General features: G+C 57.2%; 1 protein-coding gene across 1 annotated transcript; it reads left to right on the forward strand.

Annotated features, from left to right (window-relative positions):
* The first annotated feature begins 1,966 nt into the window (after positions 1 to 1,966).
* Positions 1,967 to 21,991, forward strand: Pias4 (protein inhibitor of activated STAT 4). The gene is made up of 11 exons (XM_020165869.2): positions 1,967 to 2,054; positions 6,026 to 6,452; positions 14,690 to 14,774; positions 16,105 to 16,146; positions 16,415 to 16,505; positions 16,607 to 16,735; positions 16,807 to 16,912; positions 18,778 to 18,851; positions 19,087 to 19,247; positions 21,265 to 21,395; positions 21,524 to 21,991. Exons 1-11 carry the CDS (start codon positions 2,028 to 2,030, stop codon positions 21,787 to 21,789), a joined length of 1,539 nt encoding a protein of 512 aa, XP_020021458.1. The 5' UTR covers positions 1,967 to 2,027; the 3' UTR covers positions 21,790 to 21,991.
* The last annotated feature ends 520 nt before the right edge of the window (positions 21,992 to 22,511 follow it).

Here is a 22,511-nt window from a genome sequence, read left to right on the forward strand (position 1 = left end):
CCCTAAAGCAGTCCTGCCAGGTGCCAGAGAAGGAGCTACCAGGCATAAGGAAAGGGTTGATCTGCTGCCATTCACAGGAGTGAATAACATCCATTTTGCTCATTCACAGAAACAAAAAAACTTTACAGGGTGTTTATGATAAAGACTTAAGTGGCCAGGAATTGGTGGCTTACGCTTGTAATCCAAGCTACTTGAGAGGCAGAGATTGGGAGGATCATGGTTGGAGGCCAGCCCAGACAAAAAGTTCCCAAGACCCCATCGCAATGAATAGTTGAGTGAGGTGTGCACTCTGTCATTCCAGCAATGCAGGAGCATAAATAGGAGGATCACAGTCCAAGCCAGCCAGGGTATAAAGTGAGACCCTATCTCAATAACCAAAACAAGCTGGGAACTGATGGCTCATGCCTATAATCCTAGCTATTCAGGAGGCAGAGATCAGGAGGATCGTGGTTCTAAGCGAGCCTGGGCAAATAATTCATGAGATCCTATATAGAAAATACCCATCACAAAAAGGGCTGACAGAGTGGCTCAAGGTGAAGGCCTGAGTTCAAGTCCCAGTAACACAAAAAAAAGCTTCTGAGTGCTGGGATTACAGGCATACACCACCACACCTGGCCAATTCTCCTTCAAAGAGTGTTTTGCTTTCCTTTTTATTTTAAAATGACATGGTGGCCCACCCTGTAGTCTCAGCTACTGGGAGGCTGAGGCAGGAGGTTTGGAGGCCATCCTGGACAACACAGGAAGACACCATCTCAAAAATAAAATTAAGCCAGGCACCAGTGGCTCACGCCTGTAATTCTAGCTACTCAGGAGCTAGAAATCAGGAGGATGGTGGTTTGAAGCCAGCCTGAGCAAACAGTTCACAAGACCTTATCTCAAAAAAAAATCCTTCACAAAAAAGGAGCTGGTGAAGTGGCTCTAGGTGTAGGCCCTGAGTTCACACCCCAGTACTGAAAAAAAAAAATTAAATTAAAAATTCACTAACTTCTCGATTATTGGCTTTTGGGGTTTCTTGTCATCCCCTTAAATTTTTGCCTTAGATTATGTCTGTAATTGCAGCACTCGGGAGGATAAGACAGGAGAATCTAGAATTCAAGGCGTGGGCCACCTTTTAGGTGTTCAAGGCCATCATAATGGGTTATGTACTTAGATCCTGTTTCAAAAAAAAATTATTTTTTTTGCCTTAGAATTACAGTCTCGGTGAATGGTTCCCGGTGTATAGATATGCCCCTGTACTTCCTGCTTTTGACGCAAAAAGTTCGTTGCGTTTGTGGGCACTAGGGAGCCAGAGAGAGCTTTATAGCGGATAAGTTTCAGGTTAGTAGCGATTCCCAAGGTATATTATGGGTGCGCATTACAAGAGGTATCTGGTTACTTGCAAAGGAGCTGCATGAGCACTAGGGAGTTTGGGGGTAGTGCGTCCCGCATTCCCCGCCTTGTGGCAGCTCCGGGGTGCGGAATCCGCGCCCCATCTGCACTTCAGGACCCGGATGTAAAGTGCGCGGGGCGCCGGAGCACGCTAGTGTGCACCGCGCTGCGCTGCAAGGCGCAAAATTGCACGCACTGGCAGCTGCTGCGGTTGAGCAAACATCTCCTTCTCTGACGCCGCCGGCAGTCCGGGCACGCACCTGGTGGCCGCCTCGCGCAGGGAGTCGCGACACCTGTCTGCATTGTTGTCGCCACCGCCCCCTCCCTACTTCCATCCCTAGACGCAACCAAGCACCCGCCCCCACCTGTGCCAGGTTCCTGTCCCTTTAAGAAGCCAGACACCGCCAGGAGTGGGCGTGGTTGTTGCGAGCGAAAATGGGGAGGAGGAAGGGAGGGGGGGTCTTATATAGGGCTTCTCTGATTGGCTGAAACCTCGGGTGGCTGCCACGTGCGCGTGCGCAGTACTCTACAACGCGCCCTGAGGGGTGGAGCGAGGGCCAGTGCTAATTGGCCCGGACCTCGGCCCCGCCCGCGAGTGGCGGGCGGTCACGTGACGCGACGGCTGGGGGCTCCCGGCGCGGGGGACGCTGGTGGCCAAGATGGCGGCGGAGCTGGTGGAGGCCAAAGTGAGTGAGCGGCGGCGGTTTCGGCCGGGTTGGTCGGGTGACGGGGCGGGGGCCGGTCGACCGGCTAAGGTCTGCACCTTCCGCCCGGGGCCACGCGGCGCGGCCCGCCCAAAGCTGCGGTCGGGACCCTGGTCTCAGCCCCGGGTCGCGGGGAGCGGGCGGGGGGGCGGGGAGGCCGGGGGCGGGGTCCCAAATCTCAACCCAATGTTCCCGCCCGCGCCCTGTGCTCTGGCTTGTGGTAGGGTCTCTCCAACCGACCCGAGCAGTTAGGGTCCGGTGTTCCTAAGCTCGGGGACAGGGCCGCGCCTCCTGGCTGCAGGCACAGTTCCCCGGACACCGGGACAGGCTGGGTTTCTGGCCGCTCTTTTCGTCCAGAGCCGGGCTCTGTGTTCTTTGGCCGCGGGGGGAGTGTCTGCGCCGCCATGGCACTGAGGGCCGGGATCTGGAGGTCCCAACCTCCTCGCCCTTCAGTCAGCCTGGGGTCTGCAACTGTCTGTTGGAGATGGTCTCCTGACCCTGGGGGAGTGTCCCGTCATCCTTCTTACCACCCAGCTCGATGAGCTCAGGTCCTGAACCAGCGCAAACAGTAGTTCAATTGGCGTCTGTGCTCCAGGCTGCTTTGGAGCCCCTCTTCTTTTCCTGTTGGTCCCAGCACCCCGCCCCCTCGTGACACTTCCGTTGCCCTCCCGATGGGATGGAATCCTGACCAGAGGTCTTAAGTTGATCAGCGGTCTTCCTTTTCAGAAAGCCTTGGGTCCTGGGTTCTGCTTTACTGCTCCCTCTTTTTTTGGGTATCGTCTCTGTTTTGGGGGGCTCTCAATCCAACACTTGAAGGATTGTGTCATATTCTGTATCGTATGTTCACTCCCTGGTGAGTCTACCCATTGGGTCAGACTGCTGCCTGCTCTGCCCCCAGAACCCTATGCACCCAGCTCTGAGCCCCCTCCCTTTTTCTTTCTGTTTTCCTGTATTGATCCTTGCAGGGTCCCCAACTTGCTCCCGGGTGGGCCTCTTTAGGGCCCCCCTCCACCACTACTCCCTCATTTTGTGTATCCGGGTTCCAGGACTCTCCTCTTTTCTCTTAGGTCACATGTTAACCCCATAGGGACTTGGCTCGGAGGATCCCTGTCTCCCTGGTTAGGTCTCAGAATCCTTGCTTCTGACCACCTCCCTTCAGAAGTGCCCCCCAAAGCCACTGTTCTAGGGAGCTGGGGGTTCCTGGGACCCTTCTGGCCCTGACCTGTCAGTGTTTTCTTTCTCCTCGCTCCTCTCTCCTTACATTGCCCTTCTCTCCCCACTTGGGACCTGAAAGATAGACAGCCTCGGGGTTCTGTGATTATAAAGTATACCTAACTTCCCTTAGCAGACTCCCCCAAACATATGCCACACATGATTGCCCCTCTCCAGGGTTGTGGGAAGTGGACCTGCCCTGGAGAGGTGGATGTCTGAATTCTGCAGGCCTGAGGCTCAGCCCCACTGCTGGAGTCCTCTGGAGCCCTGAAATGTAACGGGCTGTGGGGGGACACAAGGGCTCTGCCTCTGGACCCCACCCCCACCCTGCAGACGATAGGGGCTGCACTCTTTTATATTTCCAGGGCCTTGAAATATGATCTGATGAACTCTGAGTGACCTCTTGGTGGCTGGGCCCCCACCCCAATTAAGTCAAGTTGATCTTTCTTTCAAGTTTTCTCAACTGTGAGCCTCTCTGTTCACTCAGGGGGGTCAGGGGCCTCCTAGCTCCCTGAGTCTCTTGCTTCACCTCAGAGTGCCTTAAATGTGATTGAAATGTCCTTTTTTCAGTAGCTCCCCCTCTCTGTTGGATGATCAGCTGGAGATTTTGTCTTTTGAGGTGCACAGGGGCCTGATGGCAGAGACAACATGGGGCTTGTTGGTACACAGATGTTTGAGACTCTGCACTTGTGGCTCCTGTAGGCCTGGAGGGTGTGACCTCAGCATTTGCATCCACCTCCCTTCCTGGGAGAGGGTACCTTTCCCTTTCCCAGGGAGCTCCTAGGAGGAGCCAGTGCCAGAGAAGAGGCTAGACACAGCTACACCATCCAGGCTCATGCTTCCCCACACTTCTGAACAAGCCCAGAGCCGAAATCCAGCTCTGGAAGCCATCGGGCCTGGTGCTGTTTATAAACACAGCTCTGACAGCAGGCGGGTCCGGATGGATCCTGGACAGGAAGTGCTCCTCAGGTCATTCAGGGATGCTTCCTGAATGTCTATTCCCCACGGTCCCTCATGTCTCAGTGTCCAGGGCAGGCTCCTCAGTAGTGGCAACTGTGGAGAAATCTAGTTCAGGAGTGTATGGCAGTGAGAGGGGCATGTGGCGGGATGCTCACCATGCAGCGGGTGCCCAGTCTGGTCCAAAGGGCCAGGTCTCAGTGAGCAGGCAGGTGTGGGCTCTGGGGCTGAGCATGTCAGTAGGGCCACCAAGCCCCCCATCTCTGGCTAAACTGTCCTGGTCATCACCCAGCTGCCCATACTGCCTCTCCCTTCTAAGGGCTTGGGCCTCTTCCAGAAAGAACATCTTGTCTGCAAGCTGTTTCTCTCTCTATACAAGGTAGGAAGTCAAACTGAGGGAGGTGGGGCATATCTGTTTTCAAATCATCTCCGACTTCCTGAGAGCCAGCAGACCACTAAGGTCCCCAGGTGCAGGTGTGGTGCACTCCCCCAAACACTCCTGCGCCCAGGTAGCTGGTGTGAGTGGAAGAAAATGCTGTTAGGAGCCTCATGGCCATGGGCTAAATGCTAGTCCTACCAGTGGGAGACCTCGGGCCAGTCCTTCCCTCTCACCAGTCTCAGATTCCTCACCTGTGTAAGGGGGGCAGGCCGTGTGGTGGTGTTACTGGCAACTTCCCATTCCATCTGCCTTCCCCACCATGTTTCATTCATCCCAGACTTGCTTCAGGGGTGGCCTCAGGACCAGGCTGGCCCATCCTTCAGGGACACGTGGCTCCTATTGGGGACCTGCACTGTCCTCAGTGTCCAGTTGTAGTTCAGCCCTTGCCAGACAAACCCTAGTCACATGCTGGGATCCACTGAGCTCTGGCTTGATTTGATTTAGCTGGAGGGACCCTGCCAGGTGATCAGTGCCAGATCCTACTGACTCTTAATTGCCACTTTGCCACCAGGTCGGTCACCAGGTTGTATGACCAGCCATTCTCAGCCAGGGCTCATTCTGTCCCTGGGTACACTGGGCCTGAGGACATGTGTGACTGTCACAACTGGGAAGCTCCTGGCATGGAATGGATGGAGGCCGGTATCCAGGGTGCCCAGGGAAAAGATCCTGCTGAGCTGGTCATCAGCCAGTGCCCAGCACCTGTGTTGGTGCCCGTGTGGAGGGGTTGTGTTAGGGAGGAACTTGCCCTGGCTTCTAGAGCAGATCTTCTCCTGTAACACGGTGCTCACACCAGCCCCAACCTGGCAGGGTGTTTTAAGGATAGTGCTAAGTGTCATCACACATCCCCTCCCTTCCTGGCAGGTGATTAGTATTAAGTAAATTGTGACTGTGATCACCTAGACCAAAGGGAAAACATATTTGTGTCCAGGGTTGGTTGAGCACTCGCTCTGCCAGCTGGTTCGTCTGGTTACCTCATCTGGTATCTCCCAACTTCCCAATGAGGTGGAAGGTGTTATCCACTCTGATGAAGAGACAGAGTCAGGAAGGCTGTTGGTGTTGGCTTCTGGCATTATGATGGCAGAGGCTGTTTACTGGTAGAGTGATTCCCAGTTCCTTTCCTGGCGATGCTTTCAGACTTGAAGATGGGAAAAAAGAACCTAAAATAGAAGGTGGGTGGCAGGGTAGGCAGAGGAGCTTCTGCTGCCTCAGGGATGCTGAGGAAAGTTGGAGGGGGTGGGGCTGAGCAAGGGCCGCTGGCTTCTGACAGCAGGAGCAGTGGCACATTCCTTCCTTGGGTGCCCTGGCTCTAGCCTCTGAGAGTGTCCTATGTGGTTGCTTTCCTCAGAATATGGTGATGAGTTTCCGAGTCTCCGACCTCCAGATGCTGCTGGGATTCGTGGGCCGCAGCAAGAGCGGGCTAAAGCACGAGCTGGTCACCAGGGCCCTGCAGTTGGTGCAATTTGACTGCAGCCCCGAGCTGTTCAAGAAGATCAAAGAGCTCTATGAGACGCGCTACGCCAAGAAGAATGCAGAACCGGGTCCACAGCCCCACCGGCCCCTGGACCCCTTGACCATGCACTCAACTTATGACCGGGCAGGCACAGTGCCCAGGACTCCCCTGTCGGGCCCCAATATTGACTACCCTGTACTCTATGGGAAGTACTTAAATGGACTTGGACGTTTACCCACCAAGACCCTCAAGCCAGAAGTCCGCCTGGTGAAGCTGCCCTTCTTCAACATGCTGGATGAGCTGCTGAAACCCACTGAGTTAGGTGAGTGGCTGGCACCAATCTTTAGCACCCCTGTCTGGCCATCCCCCCACCTTGCACCACCTCTCCTGGGGGTTCCAGGGGTTGTCCTTCCCGGGCAGTGACGGGGCCAACTGTGATGTGGGCTGCTGTTGCCACATGACAAGTTGCCCTCAAATCCAGAGGTTTAAAACAACTGTGAGGTGGCTGTCAGGTTGGCTGCAGGCTGGGCGGCTCTGGCCGAGTCTCCTGAGCTTGCATTCGGGCCATCTGCTGGTCCACTCATCTGAAGGCCCAACTGGGACTGGAGCAGCCACTTCCTTGTCCTGGCTTTTGGCCAGAGGCTGCAGTTCCTCAACATGAGTCCCAGTGGCCCCGTGTCCAGGCTACCTGAGTGTCCTCAGCATGGTAGCTCACTTGTCACAGAGTGAGTGCTCACAGAGAAGGCAGAGTGAGAGTGAGTTCATGTGCACTCGTGTGTGTATGGTCAGGCTAGAGACCACAGTCCTTTTGTTGCTTTGAGACAGGGTCTCGTTATGTAGCCCAAGGTGGCCTGAAACTCGAGATCCTCCTGCCTAGACCTCCCAAGTGCTAGGAAGAGCAGTGTAGCAACCATGTCCAGCTCCCACAGTCCTTTTCTATCTAATTTCCGATGGGCCACACCTTTACTTAGCTGTTTTCCGTTGCTCACCCAGCGGCCTGTGGTCCAGTGTGGGATGGGGCTGCGCCAGCTGTGACTCAGGAGAGGGCAGGGTGTCCTGGGGCCATCTTGGAGGCTGGCTGCCGTGTCCTTGGACCCTGTGGGAAAGGGGCCGAAACTTTACCTGACACTCCATCCTTCCCTGCTGGGTTCCCAGTGGAGTCTCAGGAGTAATCTTGTCAGGTGGCTCACCGAGGCAAACAGGCCAGGGCTCCGTAGTTCGTTCTTTCTTTGTGTATTTGCCCTAAGTGTTGATGGAGTTGTGTGCCAGACTTCGCTGTACCAGCAGTGTGGATGGGCCCCAGGCCCCTCAGCCTCAACTACCCAAGCTGCAGGTGGGTGTGGAGCCCCGTCTCTGCAGATGCTGAACTGCGCACAGAGCCACGGAGGCCTGACCAGCTCCAGGCTCCTGGAGAGGATGGCTGGTCTCTAGGGCCTCAGACATCCAGTGGAATGTTCTGGGCCTTTGGTGGGCCCAGGTCTAGCCCTCGGGTTTTACCAGGTCTTGCACCGTTATGCCGCCTGCCTCGCCCTCCTTCCCCATTTGTTCAGTCTCAAAGGGAGTATTCAAGATCCTATGTGTGGGGCCTGGTGCAGTGCCTGGTGCTGGGCTTGCAGTGCAGATGGAGACGACAGATGAAGCCCCCTGCCCTCGTGCAGCTTCCTTGGGGCTACACTGGGAGCCTACCAACCCCCTCAGCATCTTTCATTCTGTCACTCGTGTTTTCACCTTCCTGCTGTGGCAGAGTGTGGCCAGGCATAACCCATGACTACCCAGTACCCAAGCCTGTGGTTCAGAACCTGTCTGTGTCTTTCCCCCACTGCTGACCCAGCATCCTGCCTGCCTGGCCTGCCTGGCCTGCTTGCAGGGGCCCCTCTCTGGCATGCAGAGTTCAGCTCAGGCCAGTGCCAGCCCGCCCCCTCCCCTGTCCTGGAAGGGGAGTGAGGAGGGACTGCAGGGAAGTTGGACAAAGGGCTGTGGTTTCAGATGGGGTGAGAGAAGAGGGGCTGCCATACTTCCAGTAGCCCCTTATGCCTCCATGCTCAGCCTGAGGCTCTGTCTTCTGATCTAAAGCTCCACCCATGGGTCTAAGGTTTTGCTTTGGTCTGAGGCTCCGCCTCTTGGCCTGAGGCTCCACCCTCCCCTTGCTCTGGCTGGGAGGTGTTCAGTGGGAGCTTCTTTGGGAGCAGGATGGCCTGGCATTCAGGAGTTGACGGGGCAGTGCTGGGGACCAGGGCTCATCCCGAGTTCTTACTGTCTGGTTTCCCCAGCCTGTGCCCCCTTCTAGCTCCCCTGGATGTGGGAAGCCATTCTTGTGGGTTCTCCAGCAGCCTCTGGGGGCCTTAGGGCTAAGCTGGCTGGTTCTGAAGGTCAGAGTGACATTTTGGGCTCCAGAGGTCTTGAGAATGACCTAACAGGGAGACTAAGATCCCTTGGGAAGTAGTGTTGTAGGGAGTGGGGGGGTGGAGAACAGGCTGGGTGCTGGGGGGCCAAGATTGGAGATGACTGAACGCCCGTGCATGGCGGGCTTCCTTCCTGCTGGGCGAGCCTGCCGTTGCTCCACCCCACAATGCACTGCGGTGCCCCAGCCCCTGGGGACCCTGGTCACCTGATCTCCGAGAGAGCCCGCTCCCCTGTCTACACCAGCAGCCTTTGCTGCACTCAGAACAAAGAGGCCGACCCACCCTGCCTTCCTCCCTTGCCTGCAGCTAGGGGCCTAGGAGGGCCACTCCCAATAGAGTGCCCCCTTGCCTGGACCACCATACCCTGGGGGCCCTAGGGGGTTTCCCAGGTCCCTGAGCACAAACTCCGGTTCTGAGGCTATGAGTTCCATGTTCAGGACCCATGATTCTATCACCCGTAGGCCAGGCCTTCCCCACAGTGAAGCACTTGCACTGCCCAAGGCAGGACTCAGAGGGCCAGTCCCACCAGCTGCTCCTTCCCCTTTGCCCTGGCCACAAACTCCCCACCGGAGTGCAGCTCACAGCTCTGGGCAGATTCCCTGGAAGAGCCATGCAGCTCTGGGATAGATGCAACCTGCGCCAGGATGACAGGAACCGTAAATCATCCCCCGGTGGAGTGCTGGGGTGGGGGAGGGGAGGGAGAGCAGCCACAGACCCCAGAGCCACTCCTAGGGAGGAGCTGGTGCCCAGAGAGGTCGGGAGACCTGCCTGTGGTCACTGAGCAGCCTGAAGTTCTGTGCTCCCTACGCTGACTCCTTTCCCAGCTGTTTGAACCCTGCACCCACTTACTAGGAGAGGTGAAGGTTGAGGGGGCCCTGCCGGCTTTCTCCCACCTGCGGCCATGCTGACCCAGGGCAGAAGGTCATTGCTGAGCTCAGCAGAAGCCAGGCCCAGGAGCACACTGCTGTAGTGTCATTTGGGATGTCAGCAGCCGGAATCCAACCTCCCTAGACCCTTCTGGTGGAGCTGAAGCAGAGATAGGGTGGAAGGAAGGAAACACATTGGTCGAGGCCTCTGGGTCCCTCAGTGGCACCTTGAGGTGTCAAGTCTGTCCCCACTGAGTGCCCGGCAAGTGGCCTATCACCATAACTGCCCCAGATGCCTCCAGAGGTGGATGGTACCTACACCAAATGACAGCTGCTGGTCTAACACCCTCTGTGCTGTGTGCAGGACACATATGCCAGGGTCGGGGATGTCGGGAACATTCATGTGGAGGAGTATTTGGGAAGGCTTCCTGGGAGAAGGTGGCAGTCAGGCCAGACCCAGGTCTGAGGAGCAGTGAGCCAGCCAGGCAGAGGAGGGTGGGGGAGTGTGCTCCAGGCACAGGGTGGCAGGGGCCAAGCTGGGCCTGGCAGGGAGAGAGGTCTTGCTCACGGGACTGAATGAGGCCATTGTGACCCGAGTGTGGGGTGCCCAGGAGCAGGAACGAGGGCTTTGGGGTCACGGGGGTTCCAACAAGCTTTTCCTAGTGCCTTTGAGGGAGAAATTGGCTCTCTTTGGTGTCTGTGAAGCGAGTCCTGCCCTCATGGCCCACAGTCTGGAGGGGCATTTGGGTTCCATCCTGTGCCCCGGAGCCTGGGTGGTCCCGTGGCATCCCTTGTGCTGCCCCTGCTCCATGGTTGGGGCCATCTGATACCCTCCAAGGCTGTGGGGGTGGGCTTAACCAGTTCTACCTGGCTGGCAAGGGGGGTGCTCCCCATCCCGCCCACTTCACCTCCGGCTTCCTGCTGCTCCTGTCTGCCAGCCACTGTCCACCTGCCCAGACAGTTCAGCGTCCTCCATCCCTTCCCCATGGGCAAGCCATTCTCCCATACTAACCAGAAGAAGCTGTTTTTCTGGGGGTTTTGTGGTTGTTTTTCGGTGGTACTGGGATTTGAACTCCGGGCCCCATGCTTGCTAGGCAAGTATTCTGTCTTTTGGCCCATGCCCCCCAGTCTTTCTATTTTGTTTTTTTGGTTTTTTTGTTTTTTGAGACAGAGTCTGGATATGTAGATGAGGCTGGCTTCAAACTCAAGATTCTCCTGCCTCAGCCTCCCCAAAGCCTGGGATCACAGGCAAGCGCTTCCATGACTGGCTTACAGGAAGCTTTTGAGAGAGAAGCCCTGCCACCCTCTGCTGTAAACACTTTCCTGATTCTCTGCCCTGTACCCTCCTCCCTGTCACTTGCTGCGAAGCTTGGTCCTGCCTCAGAGCCTTTGCATGGGCTATCTCTCTGCCTGGTCACCCTACCCTAGGTATCAGTGGCCCTCCCTCACAGCCCTCTCTTCTTCACTGTTTCATTCTCCCAACACTGCCTTTGTTTTTCCTTTCTTTGTTTTCTGACATTGTTCACATGCGTACACGTTAGTACTTTCTTCTTTTTCACTACTGGGGTTTGAACTCGGGGCCTACACCTGGAGCCACTCCACCAGCCCTTTTTTGTGATGGGTTTTTTCCAGATGGGGTCTCAACAACTGTTTGCCCAGGCTCGCTTCAAACCACAATACACCTGATCTCTGTCTCCTGAGTAGTAGGACTACAGGCGTGAGTCACCAGCATCCGGCTCACATTAGTACTCTTAACACCTGGGTCTGGCTTCTCCCATGATGGGTTGGGAAAAGCTTGGGACACAGAGCTGAGTAGCAGCCTGGGCCCATGGCAGAACAGTGGAAGCTGACCTCTTCATCCCTCCCTCCATGATGCTAACCCACTCCACCTAGCAACCCCCGACTGTTGTTGCTATGAGCCAGGGCTTAGTTCAGTGCTTCCTCGCCCCGTAAGTTGAGGGGCTGGGCTTTGAACCCTGGGCTCTGTCCAAGCCCAGCCACATTAGAGCAGGGCAGAGCCAGCAGTACTCAGGTCCACAGATGGCCTGGCCAAATTGGAGACCCATGTGTATTCAGAGCCGTGGTGGCATTGGCCTGAAGAGGGGACAGACCTTTCCATCCTGACTGCTGGAGCGGTGTCTGACCGGGGCTTGAGAGGCAGGAGCTGCTGCAGATTGGCCTGAGCCTGTGGGATGGCAGACAGCCCCCACTGAATAACCTTTTCAAAATCTCCTCGTATCTGCTTTTCACGTAACCTTTGGCAAAGTCACATACCCATCTTAGAGAGTATGTGTCCTCAGCAAAGATGCAGCCATGGCCCAGCCACCCAGAGCTGCCTGGGCCCTGGCCTGTTCCTGCCACACCTCTCAGTGTTGAGCCTGGGCTGTCTTGACTGCCTTTTCATACTCTTCCTTCCCCATACTGAGCATCTGCCCATGTTAAATATTCTTCACTACAGCATCAGAGCCTGAAGTGGAGACAGAGCCCATGGTGGAGTTGGCTGGCTGGCCACCCCCATCATGTGACCTTCAGCCCAGGGCCTAGTTCCAGGTTTCCTGAGTCCAGGTGGTCCCCACTAAGTTGTGGCTGCCCTTTCTCTAGTCCTGGGGGTCTGGGAAGCCCTGTGTGTATGTGAAGGCCCCTGTTAGATGCTCTCCACAGCCTGGCTGAGTACCTCATTCCAGTCTCTGCCTGCCTGGTGGGGCTTCCACAGTCATCCCACAGCTTCCTGGCCTCACAGGTGCAGAGGGTGACTGCAGAAGGGCTTTGTGGGTTCCCCAGAGCCTGTGCCTTAACCTGGCCTGTATGCCTGCCATGCCTCATGCCTCCATGTGCCCATATGTATGCCTGTGTTCCTGTGTGCTTGCCAGAGTAGCACAGAAGAGCTCCATCTTCTAGACCTCATGCTTTGGTGGCCCAAAGAGGGACAGCAAAAGAGTGATGTGGGCAAATCAGTCAGGTCAAGGTCAGGAAAATCAGGTTGGGAGAGGGGGATGCAGTTTATAAGCTAGGTGTCATGGGAAGCTATAGCTTCTGCTGGCATTTCCACACAGATAGCCATGGAGAGAATGTTCAAGAAGAGACAGTGGTGGCTGAGCATGGTACATGCCTGTAATCCCAGCACTTAGAGACATAGGCAGGAGGATCATGAGTTCAAGATCAGCCTAGGTTGTAGAGCAGGACCCTATCTCAAAAGAAACCAAGGGTCAGGGATGTGGCTCAGTGACAAGTGCATTCCTGGCATAAGGCCCCAACAAAAGAATCTGCAGGTACAGTGAGTGCAAAGGTCCTGAGGCAGGATGTACCTGGCTGGTGGGAGACCTGAGGATGAGGTCAGTGTAGCAGCTGTGGAATCCAGGCCACAGAAATAGGGGTCCGTCCCCACAGTCAGCAAGGCCAGGGGCCTAACCCTGAGCAGAGATGTGGCAGAACAGCCAGTGACAATGGGGAGAGTTCGGTGGGGTGGGATGCTTCCTAAGCTTTTGCCCCTTGTGAGGAGCTGAGCCCTGGAAGTCAGTCCAACAGGGGACTCTGGGTGTTGATGGGTGATACTGCTGGGGTGCTTCCAGAGCAGAGCTGCCAGGATGGGCAGAGGGGTGGCAGGACTGAGGGGCTGAGAACATTTCTGGCTCTGAACAGCTGCTGACAGCCCCCCACTCCCTTCCACTGTGGTGGCATGGATTTGGGGGTCCAGGCCCTCCAGAAGCTTACAGTGGGCAGGGCCTTGATGGAGGTGGCAGCTCATCTTGCGATGGTTGCCGGGGAGAGTGGGCAGCTCCTGGGGCTGACGCCACAGCAGAAGGTGGGGTGCAGGGCCCAGGGCAGCAGCTCAGCACAGGCTTAGCCTCACCCTTTTAGGAAAAGAGCCCAAGTTTTTGGTCTGGCATGATTGGGTTTGGGGGCCTTTCTCTCTGACCTCCCTACTGGGGACCCACCCTACCCCCCAGGAGCCCATGCCTCATGGGTGTGTTGGCACTTAGACCCAGCCTCCATGGCCAGCTCAGGTGTCAGTCCTACCAGGCCTCTCCTGGCCCCCGCTTCAGAATAATTGTTCCTCAGGCACCCGGGCAGATCTGGGCGCGTCAGCAGGTGGCCCATGTGCACCCCACTCCCCAGTTAGGCCCCTTCCTCTGGGGCCCCAGCCAGGGCTCTTAAGCCTGCTGTCGCCCAGGGACCAACTGGGCTTTCAACAAACAAACCTGAGGTGGCTGCAGGTGTGGCAGTCACCTCGGCTACCTCTTCCTGGGCCAGCTCCAGAGTGGAAAGCAGCAATCGAGTGAGGCCCCGGCCAGCCTGGAACACCCTGCTGAGGCTGGATCTGAATGCCAGCCACCAGCTTCTGAGCCTGGGGTGCCTTTAAGTTGAAGTCCTATGTACTCAGTCTCCAGCTTCCAGTAACGTTGTAGTTTTAAAAGTTCTTAAGTGAGGCATAATTTACATTTAGTGAAATACAGATGGTAAGTGCCTAGTTTGAGCATTTTGGGGGTTTGGTTTCATTTTTAGTTTTTTTGGTCGATTTTATGAGACAGGGTTTCAGATTGACCTCGAATTTGTGATCCTTCCACCTCAGCTTCCCAAGTGCTGTGATTACAGGCAGGTACCACCATGCCTAGTTCAACCTTTTCTTTTTGTAATACAAGCTTTGAAAGCTACAATTTTTCCTCTGAGGACTACTTTGGCTACATCACCCTAACATTGTGTCTTGTGTTCCCTCGTTTAGTTCAAAGCTAAATGGCTCTTAATGGCTCCTGTGGCTCTTAGTTATAACTGAAAGGGAAGGGCCCAGACTGTAACCAGCATGGTCTCCATCCCTTGCAGAACTTCCCCTGACCTCTGCACCTTGTTGGTGTCTCATGGTTGTGAGCCAGGCCCCTGGGCAGTGTCTGCTAGCCTCTGCTGTACTCCTCACGTCCCTGCTGGAAGCCAGTTCTATGACTCTTGTTTCTGTGTACTTGGAGGCTCACTTCCTTACTGCCTGTGCTGGCCCTGAGTGCTTGAGGGCGGGACTTGTGTGCAGCTGCAGCGGTGGCCCACCAGGTGTGCGCTTCTCTCCTCCTCTCTCTTGACCCTCCCTGTGTAGACACCTGGGCTCCTTGAGGGCCCCTAAACCCTGACAAGAGTGTGTTCCTTGAATCACAGGCCTTATGAGCAGCCCCAGCAAAGAGCCAGGGTTCCCACTCATGCTTAGCCCTGGGCGGCCTTGCCTCTGTCCCCCAGCTCTTCCCTGGCTTCCCGTTCCTGTTTCCTGGTCTGAAGTGGCGGGCCATGGCCCTGACCCTGTGTGTCCTCAGTTCCACAGAATAACGAAAAACTTCAGGAAAGCCCGTGCATCTTTGCCCTGACACCAAGACAAGTGGAGCTGATCCGGAACTCCAGGTGCGTGCCTCTGACCCTCTGCTAGCTACCCCTCTGGCTTAGGCACTTGCTCTGAGCACTGACTCGGGGTAGAGGGTCTCTAGCCACATCCCCACGGGCCCCACGCTTGGCCAGAGACACAGTGCAGTGAGCGGGGCCATTCTACAAACCCCTTTCTCGGGTCTCAGTGCACCTATCCTTGTGCATTGGGCTGTGTGCTCAGTCTTTGTGTGTACGTCCTGCTTTTGATCCCTGACCCCCCACAGGTGAACTCCTTGTCCCCTTCTAACAAGCCCCTCCCCTTCAGCACTGTGGACACTGGGCAGCTTGTTTATTGTGGGCGTCCTGGGCATGGCAGGGCACTGAGCATCGTCCCTGGCCTCCACCCACTCCGTGCCAGGGGCTCCTCAGTTGTGACAGCTGCATAAGGCCCCAAGAATGACCCCAGGTCCCCTTGGGGCAGGATTACTCTTGGTGAGGCTCACTAAACTGAAACAGGTGAGAGGCCAGGAGCCACCCAGAGCTCTCTGAAGCTCTTTTGTCTCTAGCTAAGGCAGAAATTCCTGTTGGGCCCTCTGTGGCGGGCACTGCTCAGGACCCTGCCTTACCACCACTTCCCATTCACATCAGGCTCCTGTCCTGTGCCCCATTTTGTAGAGAGGACCAGCATTCAGGACAGGAAGGTGGCTGGACTGCACCTCCAGCTGCCGGCTTCTGAGCCTATGCCTGCTTAGTGTGCCCAAGACCTTGGATTCATCTAGGAGGTTGTTTGCCTGACTCACTGGCGGGTCCATGGCAGTGCTGGGGTAGGAGCCACATCAGAGCCCTGTGTTCCCATCTGGAACTCCTGCTGGGGGTTCAGGTCCCCTGGGACCTTCCACCTGGCTCTTGAAGCTGGTGCGGGCTCAGGCTGTGCTGTGCTGGGTGTGGTAGCCACAGGGGCCTACCACCTGGCTGACCTCAGCAGCTGCCCCCACCCCCAGCATCATCACAGCCCCCTTCTGCCAGCTGTGTCCCTGTAGCTGAGCACTCAACACCTGCGGGGACACTCAGCCCTGCTGCCACAGTGCCCACTCCCTCACTCCCCTACCTCACAGGGCCATGTCCCCTTCCCAGCATGGGCCAGAATGGCTGGCATCTTCTGGTAGTCCCTTACCTGGGGACATGAACAGAACAGGACAGTGTGTTGCAGGCAACACCTTCTGTCTCCAGCTGCCTGGGGAGGTAGTGGGTTGATCTGCATGGCTGTCCTAGAAGAGACCACAGTCACCCCAGCTGGCAGCACAACAGGGCAAGCTAGGCGCTGGCCTCACTGACCCATGTCTCCCTTTTGATCACTCTGCATCCACAGAGAGCTGCAGCCTGGAGTCAAAGCTGTGCAGGTTGTCCTAAGGTATGCATAGGTGTGACTGACCCAGGGTGGAGCCTGGGTCAAGTGTCCTTCCCCTAGTAGCCACAGTCCTTCTTGTCCCTTCCCAGTGCATTGCAGCCCAGACCACTCCTGCGTCAGCAGCCCCTCAGGTGCTCCCCAAGCCCCTCTCCTGCTCCTGTCCTCTGTCCTGGCTGCACCCCTCCCCCACACAGTCGCCGTCTGCCCCCACCCTGTCCTGCCCACGTTCCTCCTTCCTGCAGCGGCTGCATGGTCCCTACTGTCATTGTAGAATCTGTTACTCAGACACCAGCTGCCCTCAGGAGGACCAGTACCCGCCCAACATTGCCGTCAAGGTCAACCACAGCTACTGCTCTGTCCCGGTGAGTCAGCACTGCTGTGGTGCGGGCCCAGGCTGATGGAGGGGCTGGGGGTTTGGTGTGGGAGCATGGAGCAGCTGGCCTGAGCAGCTGTCTGTCCCCAGGGCTATTACCCCTCCAACAAGCCCGGTGTGGAGCCCAAGCGGCCCTGCCGGCCCATCAACCTCACCCACCTCATGTACCTGTCCTCGGCCACTAACCGCATCACCGTCACTTGGGGCAACTACGGCAAGGTGAGTGTGCCCGCCCCCCCATCCCCCCCCAACCGGGCCCTGGTGCCCTGACCCCCTGGCCCTCTCCGCAGAGCTACTCAGTGGCGTTGTACCTGGTGCGGCAGTTGACCTCGTCAGAGCTGCTACAAAGGTTGAAGACGATTGGAGTCAAGCACCCAGAGCTGTGCAAGGCGCTGGGTGAGCATGCTGCGTGGCCCTTCCCTGGTAGCTCTGGGGGTGGGGGCTGTGTGTGGAAGGGGCAGGGGAGCTGGAAACTGCCCTAATTTCTGCCGGGCCCTGGTGACTCACACCCATAATCCTAACTACTTGGGAGGCAGAGATCAGATCTCAAATCCAGCCCCGGGTAAATAGTTCATAAGAGCCTATCTCAATAAAACCCTTCACAAAAAGGGCTCAAGGTGTAGGCCCTGAGTTCAAGCCCCAGTACCACAAAAAAATTAAAAAAAAAGTGATACTTAAGAGCATTTGAAAAAGACCTGCCAACCCACCCGGGCTGGCAAACAAGATAGACATGGCTGAGTGTCATACGCATCTGCCCCGGGGCTGCAGAGGGCACCGCAGGTTTTCACTGATTCCTGCTAGGCAGCCGTGTTACCTGGGTAAGCTGGTGGTCATTTTCTTTGCAAGACCTGTGCTGTCGGGAATGTCCAGGCCTCTCGGCCCCATATGGCCAAAACCCAACTGTAGACTGCCAGCCTGTCCTGTGGAAAGGTGCGGGTCAGGGTGACCAGTGCTACCTTGAAATCTGGACTAGGCATGGGCCCATGAGGACCCAGTAGCTTGTGGGCTGAGGGAAGGGGGCTCCCTCCAGCCTAGGTGGGTCCACTCAGATCCCTACCTGGACAGGACATAGGCACTAACCTGGCCCCTCACTGAGGGCTATGTGGAAAGTCTCACCCCTGTCCCCAGGCTGCATCTGAGGCTGCAGTCGGCCTGTGTGTCCTCTCTTGGGCGGGGGTCAGGTGCTGTGTGAAGGCAGCCCCATCTGCACAGCCAGCAGCAGTGCAGCTCTTCACTGTTGGGTCTCATGGATCCCAGAAGTCCTGTCCTGTCTCCTCTAGCCCTTCTCGCTGCACATGCTGCCTCCTAAGCAGCATGGAGGCCTTGCAATGAAGCCAGGTGTGCACCTGTGTCCTGACCCTGCCCAGCACTCTGTAGGAACTGGGGCCTGTGGCTCCCTGTTGTACTCGCTACTGAACCACGGTGCAGGCTGCTGAGGGTAGGACCCAGTGCCTCAGCCCAGCACGGACTGCTGCCTGGGTCCCCACACCTTCTCACCCACGACACAGGCCACAGGCAGTTTCCAGTTAGTCAGGGTGGGGGTGAGGGGTGGCTCTGCAGCTTCCTGAGGAGAGGAAGGTTGGGCAGAGGAGTGGCTCTGGAGGAGGGACACGCACAGTGGAGATCCCCTCTGTGCCCTGGGCAGGGCTCATCCTCAGCTGTCTGGACAGGATGTACTACAGGGGAACATTCCTGGCTGTGTGGTGTCACCTCTTGCTCTAGGCCTTTGCCCATCATTGTGAGCCTCATTTCTGAGTCCCATGGAGCACATGGAAACCAGCTGCCCCTTTGTCACAGGAGTGCGTCCTTGTCACTGGACGGCTGCGTTTGGGGTGCTGCAGCCAGGCACTAAGTCCTCCTGGCCTCTGCAGTGTAAGAGGCTCCAAGATCTGGGGACTTAGAGTCCCTGTCTGAGTCCCCACTATGTCCTTGGGGAGGTTTTGGTGGCAGCACATGACCCTGGGGTGGTTATGTGTCATCCAGATCTTTCCAGAAAAGTCCTACAGGTCAGCAGAAAGTAGCTCTTTGGGGTGGCGGCCATGGTGGGGGGTGTTGTCTCTTGGGCTCATGGTGCACTCAGGCTGGAGTCAGAAATGATGGAGGCCACCATAGCAGCTCTGCCTTGGGTCTCCAGGTCAGGGAAGTGTCTCTCCTGGCAGGACGTGGGGTGCGCTGTGGGCTGTGCAAGAGGGAACGCAATTCAGTGGCCTAGGCTACCTGTCTCCTCCCTTCTGATTCTGTCCTCCATCTTCGCCCCACAGTTAAGGAGAAGCTGCGTCTAGACCCTGACAGCGAGATTGCCACCACTGGCGTGCGGGTCTCCCTCATCTGCCCGGTGAGTCGAATGGGTGTGTAGTCTGGTGCCTGCCCCTCCCAGAAACGCATGGCCCAGAGCTTCCGCCGTCACCACCCCTGTCACACAGGGCACCAGAGCAAGGCTGATCTCCATTTTGGACCCTGTGGTGCCCCATAGCACCATAGTACTGAGTGGAACAGGAAAAATGGGATAGACCCAAAGCCCGGGTCAGGACCAAGTGGGGTGTTCCACTCACCCCCTACCTTCCTCACAGCTAGTGAAGATGCGGCTGTCAGTGCCCTGCCGGGCAGAGACTTGTGCCCACCTGCAGTGCTTCGATGCCGTCTTCTACCTGCAGATGAACGAGAAGAAGCCCACCTGGATGTGCCCGGTGTGTGACAAACCAGCTCCTTATGACCAGCTCATCATTGATGGGTGAGTGTTTGGACCCGTAGGGATCCCAGGGCTGGGCCAGAGTCCCCTCTGGTGCTGGGCTATTCTGGGCCTCTCCTCTGGGCCCTTGTGTGCTGTGAAGAATGAAGAGAGATGGCTATGAACTCTTTCTAGAAACACTAACCATCCTGGAGGTCCATCCCCAACACACAGATGGTGCCTGTGGCCACAGTGCTTTAGAAAACCAGTGTTGTTGTGCTGGGTGTGATGGCACACACCTATAATCCCAGCTACTCAGGAGGCAGAAGTGGGAGGGTCATCGTCTGAAGCCACTCATGGGCAAAAAGCGGAAGGTCCTAGCTGCAAAATAACTAAAGCAAGAAGGGCTGAGGAGTGGTTCAGTGGTAGAGTGCCTGTCTAGCAAGCACAAAGCCCTGAGTTCAGATTCCAGTACTGCTTAAGAAAAAAATTTTTAAAAACCAGGAAGCAGCAGTGTAGCTTAGGCTTTGGCTTCAGGGTGGTCTTGGCCACCATCATGCTGCTGTGAGAGCTTGGCCTTGTGGACTTTGGTCTTCGCCACATGAGTTGAAGGCCTGGCTACTGAGGGAGTCAGGGAGCAGCTTTGCAAATGACCCTCTGCCCTGGAAACAGTCATGGGTGTGACCTGCCCAGGTGCCTCCTGCCCTGAGGGCTGTACCCATCCTGTGGCTGATGGGCCATCAGGCACAAGTCCTCTTCCCAGAAGGGAAACTGCTCAGTTTTAAGTTTCCAGAACCTGAGCCCTGTTGTCCGTGGCACCCAAGGCTCCTGCCAGCCTCCAGCAATGCCCCTCCTGTCAGGGCACAGAGAGTCTGTGGCTGCAGGTGCGCGTGGGGAGGGCAGGGGTCCTTCAACCTCAAGGTGGGATTTGGCTACAGGGACACACATCTGTTCCCCAGAAGATCCCTCATTCAATGTGTGTCACTGTCCCAGAAGACTGGCCTTCTGCTTGCCCTGCTTTATTGATAAGGAAATGGGCCCAGGGGAGGCCACCAGCAGCCTTGGATCCCTGAGCTTGCAAGTGACTGCGCTGGTGATTTGCACCCAGGTCCAGCCAGCTGTGAGCCTGGAAAGGCTGAGCCTCTGCCCCCATGCTGTCAGGCTTCAGTGCAGTGAGGAGGCCCCTGGGACTGGGCACGTGGGCTGATCCTGAATGGCTGCTCTGTTCCTCGCCCAGCAGCTGTGTGGCCCAGAGCCGCCTCCTCCCATGCCATGGGCAGGCGTTGGGCTCAGCACAGCAGCTCTGACTGGCTCTAGGGCTACTGAGGCTCAGCAGGTGGCTGTGCCCTGCACAGGGCCTGGCTCAACGTTCCAGGCCTCTTGGAAGAAGACTGATGGTCCACATGTCACTGTGCAAGGCTAAGCCACCTCGCCTCTTTCTGGCCCTGAGCTGCGTGAAGCCAGCATCCCCAGGACAGTCCAGGCCCTCTTGAGAGCCCTCCTTTAGGGGAGGAGGAGCTGCAGAGTGGGGTTTTGGAGGACAGGTAGGAGTTTCGTGCAGGGAAGTGCACCGAGGCAGAGAGCACCCTCGTGGTAGGAGGGTTTGTGGGGAGACCTCAGGATGGTAGCAGGCCCATTGGTCCTTGAGAGGGTGGCCCCAAGCAGGACAAGCCCTCTGCTCTGTGCAGCCAAAATTGAGTGGATGAGGTCACCTGGGAGCAGGTGTGGCTTTAATAAGGGAACAAATGGTGCGGGTACCACGGGCCTGTGGCCACCACACCCACACCTGGTAGGCATGGGCCTCCTTAGATGCCCTGAGAGAGGGGCCTGCGGCTGGCCAGCCTCATACCTCTTACTGTCAGTACTGGTGGAGGGAGGCTGCGGCCTTCCAGGCCGCCTGCTTTGTATGCCTGGCTGCATGGCCGGGTACTACCAGCCTTCTGGGGTTGTGCACATGCAGGCTCCGTAGCCAGTGGGGCAGGAGACAGGTATCCGGCTCACACCAGTTCTGCAGAGGTGGAAGGTGACATGGGGAGAGTGGGCACTTGGCTGCAGTGTCAGCCCACCCGCTTCGCCCCAGGCTCCTGTCAAAGATCCTGAGTGAGTGTGAGGACGCTGATGAGATCGAGTACCTGGTGGACGGCTCGTGGTGCCCAATCCGTGCAGAGAAGGAGCAGAGTTGCAGCCCCCAAGGTCCCATCCTGGTGCTCGGTGAGTCCCAGGCCCGGGCCTGCTGTGTGCTTGGCACTGCTCTGAAGCACGCGGGGAAGGCCTGCTTCAGTTCCCATTTTGTGGGGCACAGCATCCTGAGTGCCTGTCTGCACCCCTGTTGCCCGCAGGCACCTCAGATGCAGGCGGGCCCCTGCCTCCCCCCAGTGTGAACAGTGGCAGTGGCAGCGTGCTCGGCAGTGTGGGCAGCGGGGCAGGCGTGGCGGGCAATGTGGAGAACGGGAAGCCTGGCGCCGACGTGGTGGATCTCACGCTGGACAGCTCGTCATCCTCAGAGGACGACGAGGAAGAGGATGAAGAGGAGGACGAGGACGAGGAGGGTCCCCGGCCCAAGCGCCGCTGCCCCTTCCAGAAGGGCCTGGTGCCAGCCTGCTGACCGCGGCCTTGGACAGACACTGTCACCTGGTGCTTACGCCGGAGGGCGGGCCAGGGCGCAGGGAAGTGGGCCTTCGCTTTTCTTTCATGGTTCATTTTGTTTTCTCCACCCCTTCCCTGGCTCCCGGCACCTGTACCTCTGGACTCTCCCCTCGGGGGGACTAAAAAAAAGTAAAATGACAAAAAAAAAAAAAAAAAAAAAACCCCACAAAACGCAAAAAAAAACAAGAGAAACAAACCAGGCAAGCCGCCCACACAGCTGCCTCCCCAGCCAGAAACCAGGCCGGAGCCTGTGCTGGGCCCAAGAAGGGGCAGGTGGGACCCAGGACACCCCATCGCTCGCCCACCCACTCACTGTCGTCCAGCTGGTGCAGGGGACCCTTGGGGTGGGCACAGGCCAGGCCAGCCTGCAACCACCACACTTGGCTGTGCATCGGCTCCCCTGCTTTCTCTGCAGACGCATTCTCACCTGGAGCCCTGGCCGCGCCACGAGCATTTTAGCTAAGAAGCCATGGAGGGGGTGGGTGGGGGGCGGGCAGTGGGGGGGCCGGGGAGGGTTCGCCACAGATGTGTTGTATTTTTTGAAAGTGCAATAACTTGGTGTGCAGAAGGCCCGGCGGGTGCGGGGCCAGGACCTCCCCGGGAGGCGGCCCCGTGTGTAGCACCGTGTGGCGTTGGGGGTCGGTTTTCTAGCAGCTACCTCGGTAACTCCAATTCAGGTTA

This window comes from Castor canadensis, chromosome 14 (assembly GCF_047511655.1).
Source record: "Castor canadensis chromosome 14, mCasCan1.hap1v2, whole genome shotgun sequence".
Classification (NCBI taxonomy): Eukaryota; Metazoa; Chordata; class Mammalia; order Rodentia; family Castoridae; genus Castor; species Castor canadensis.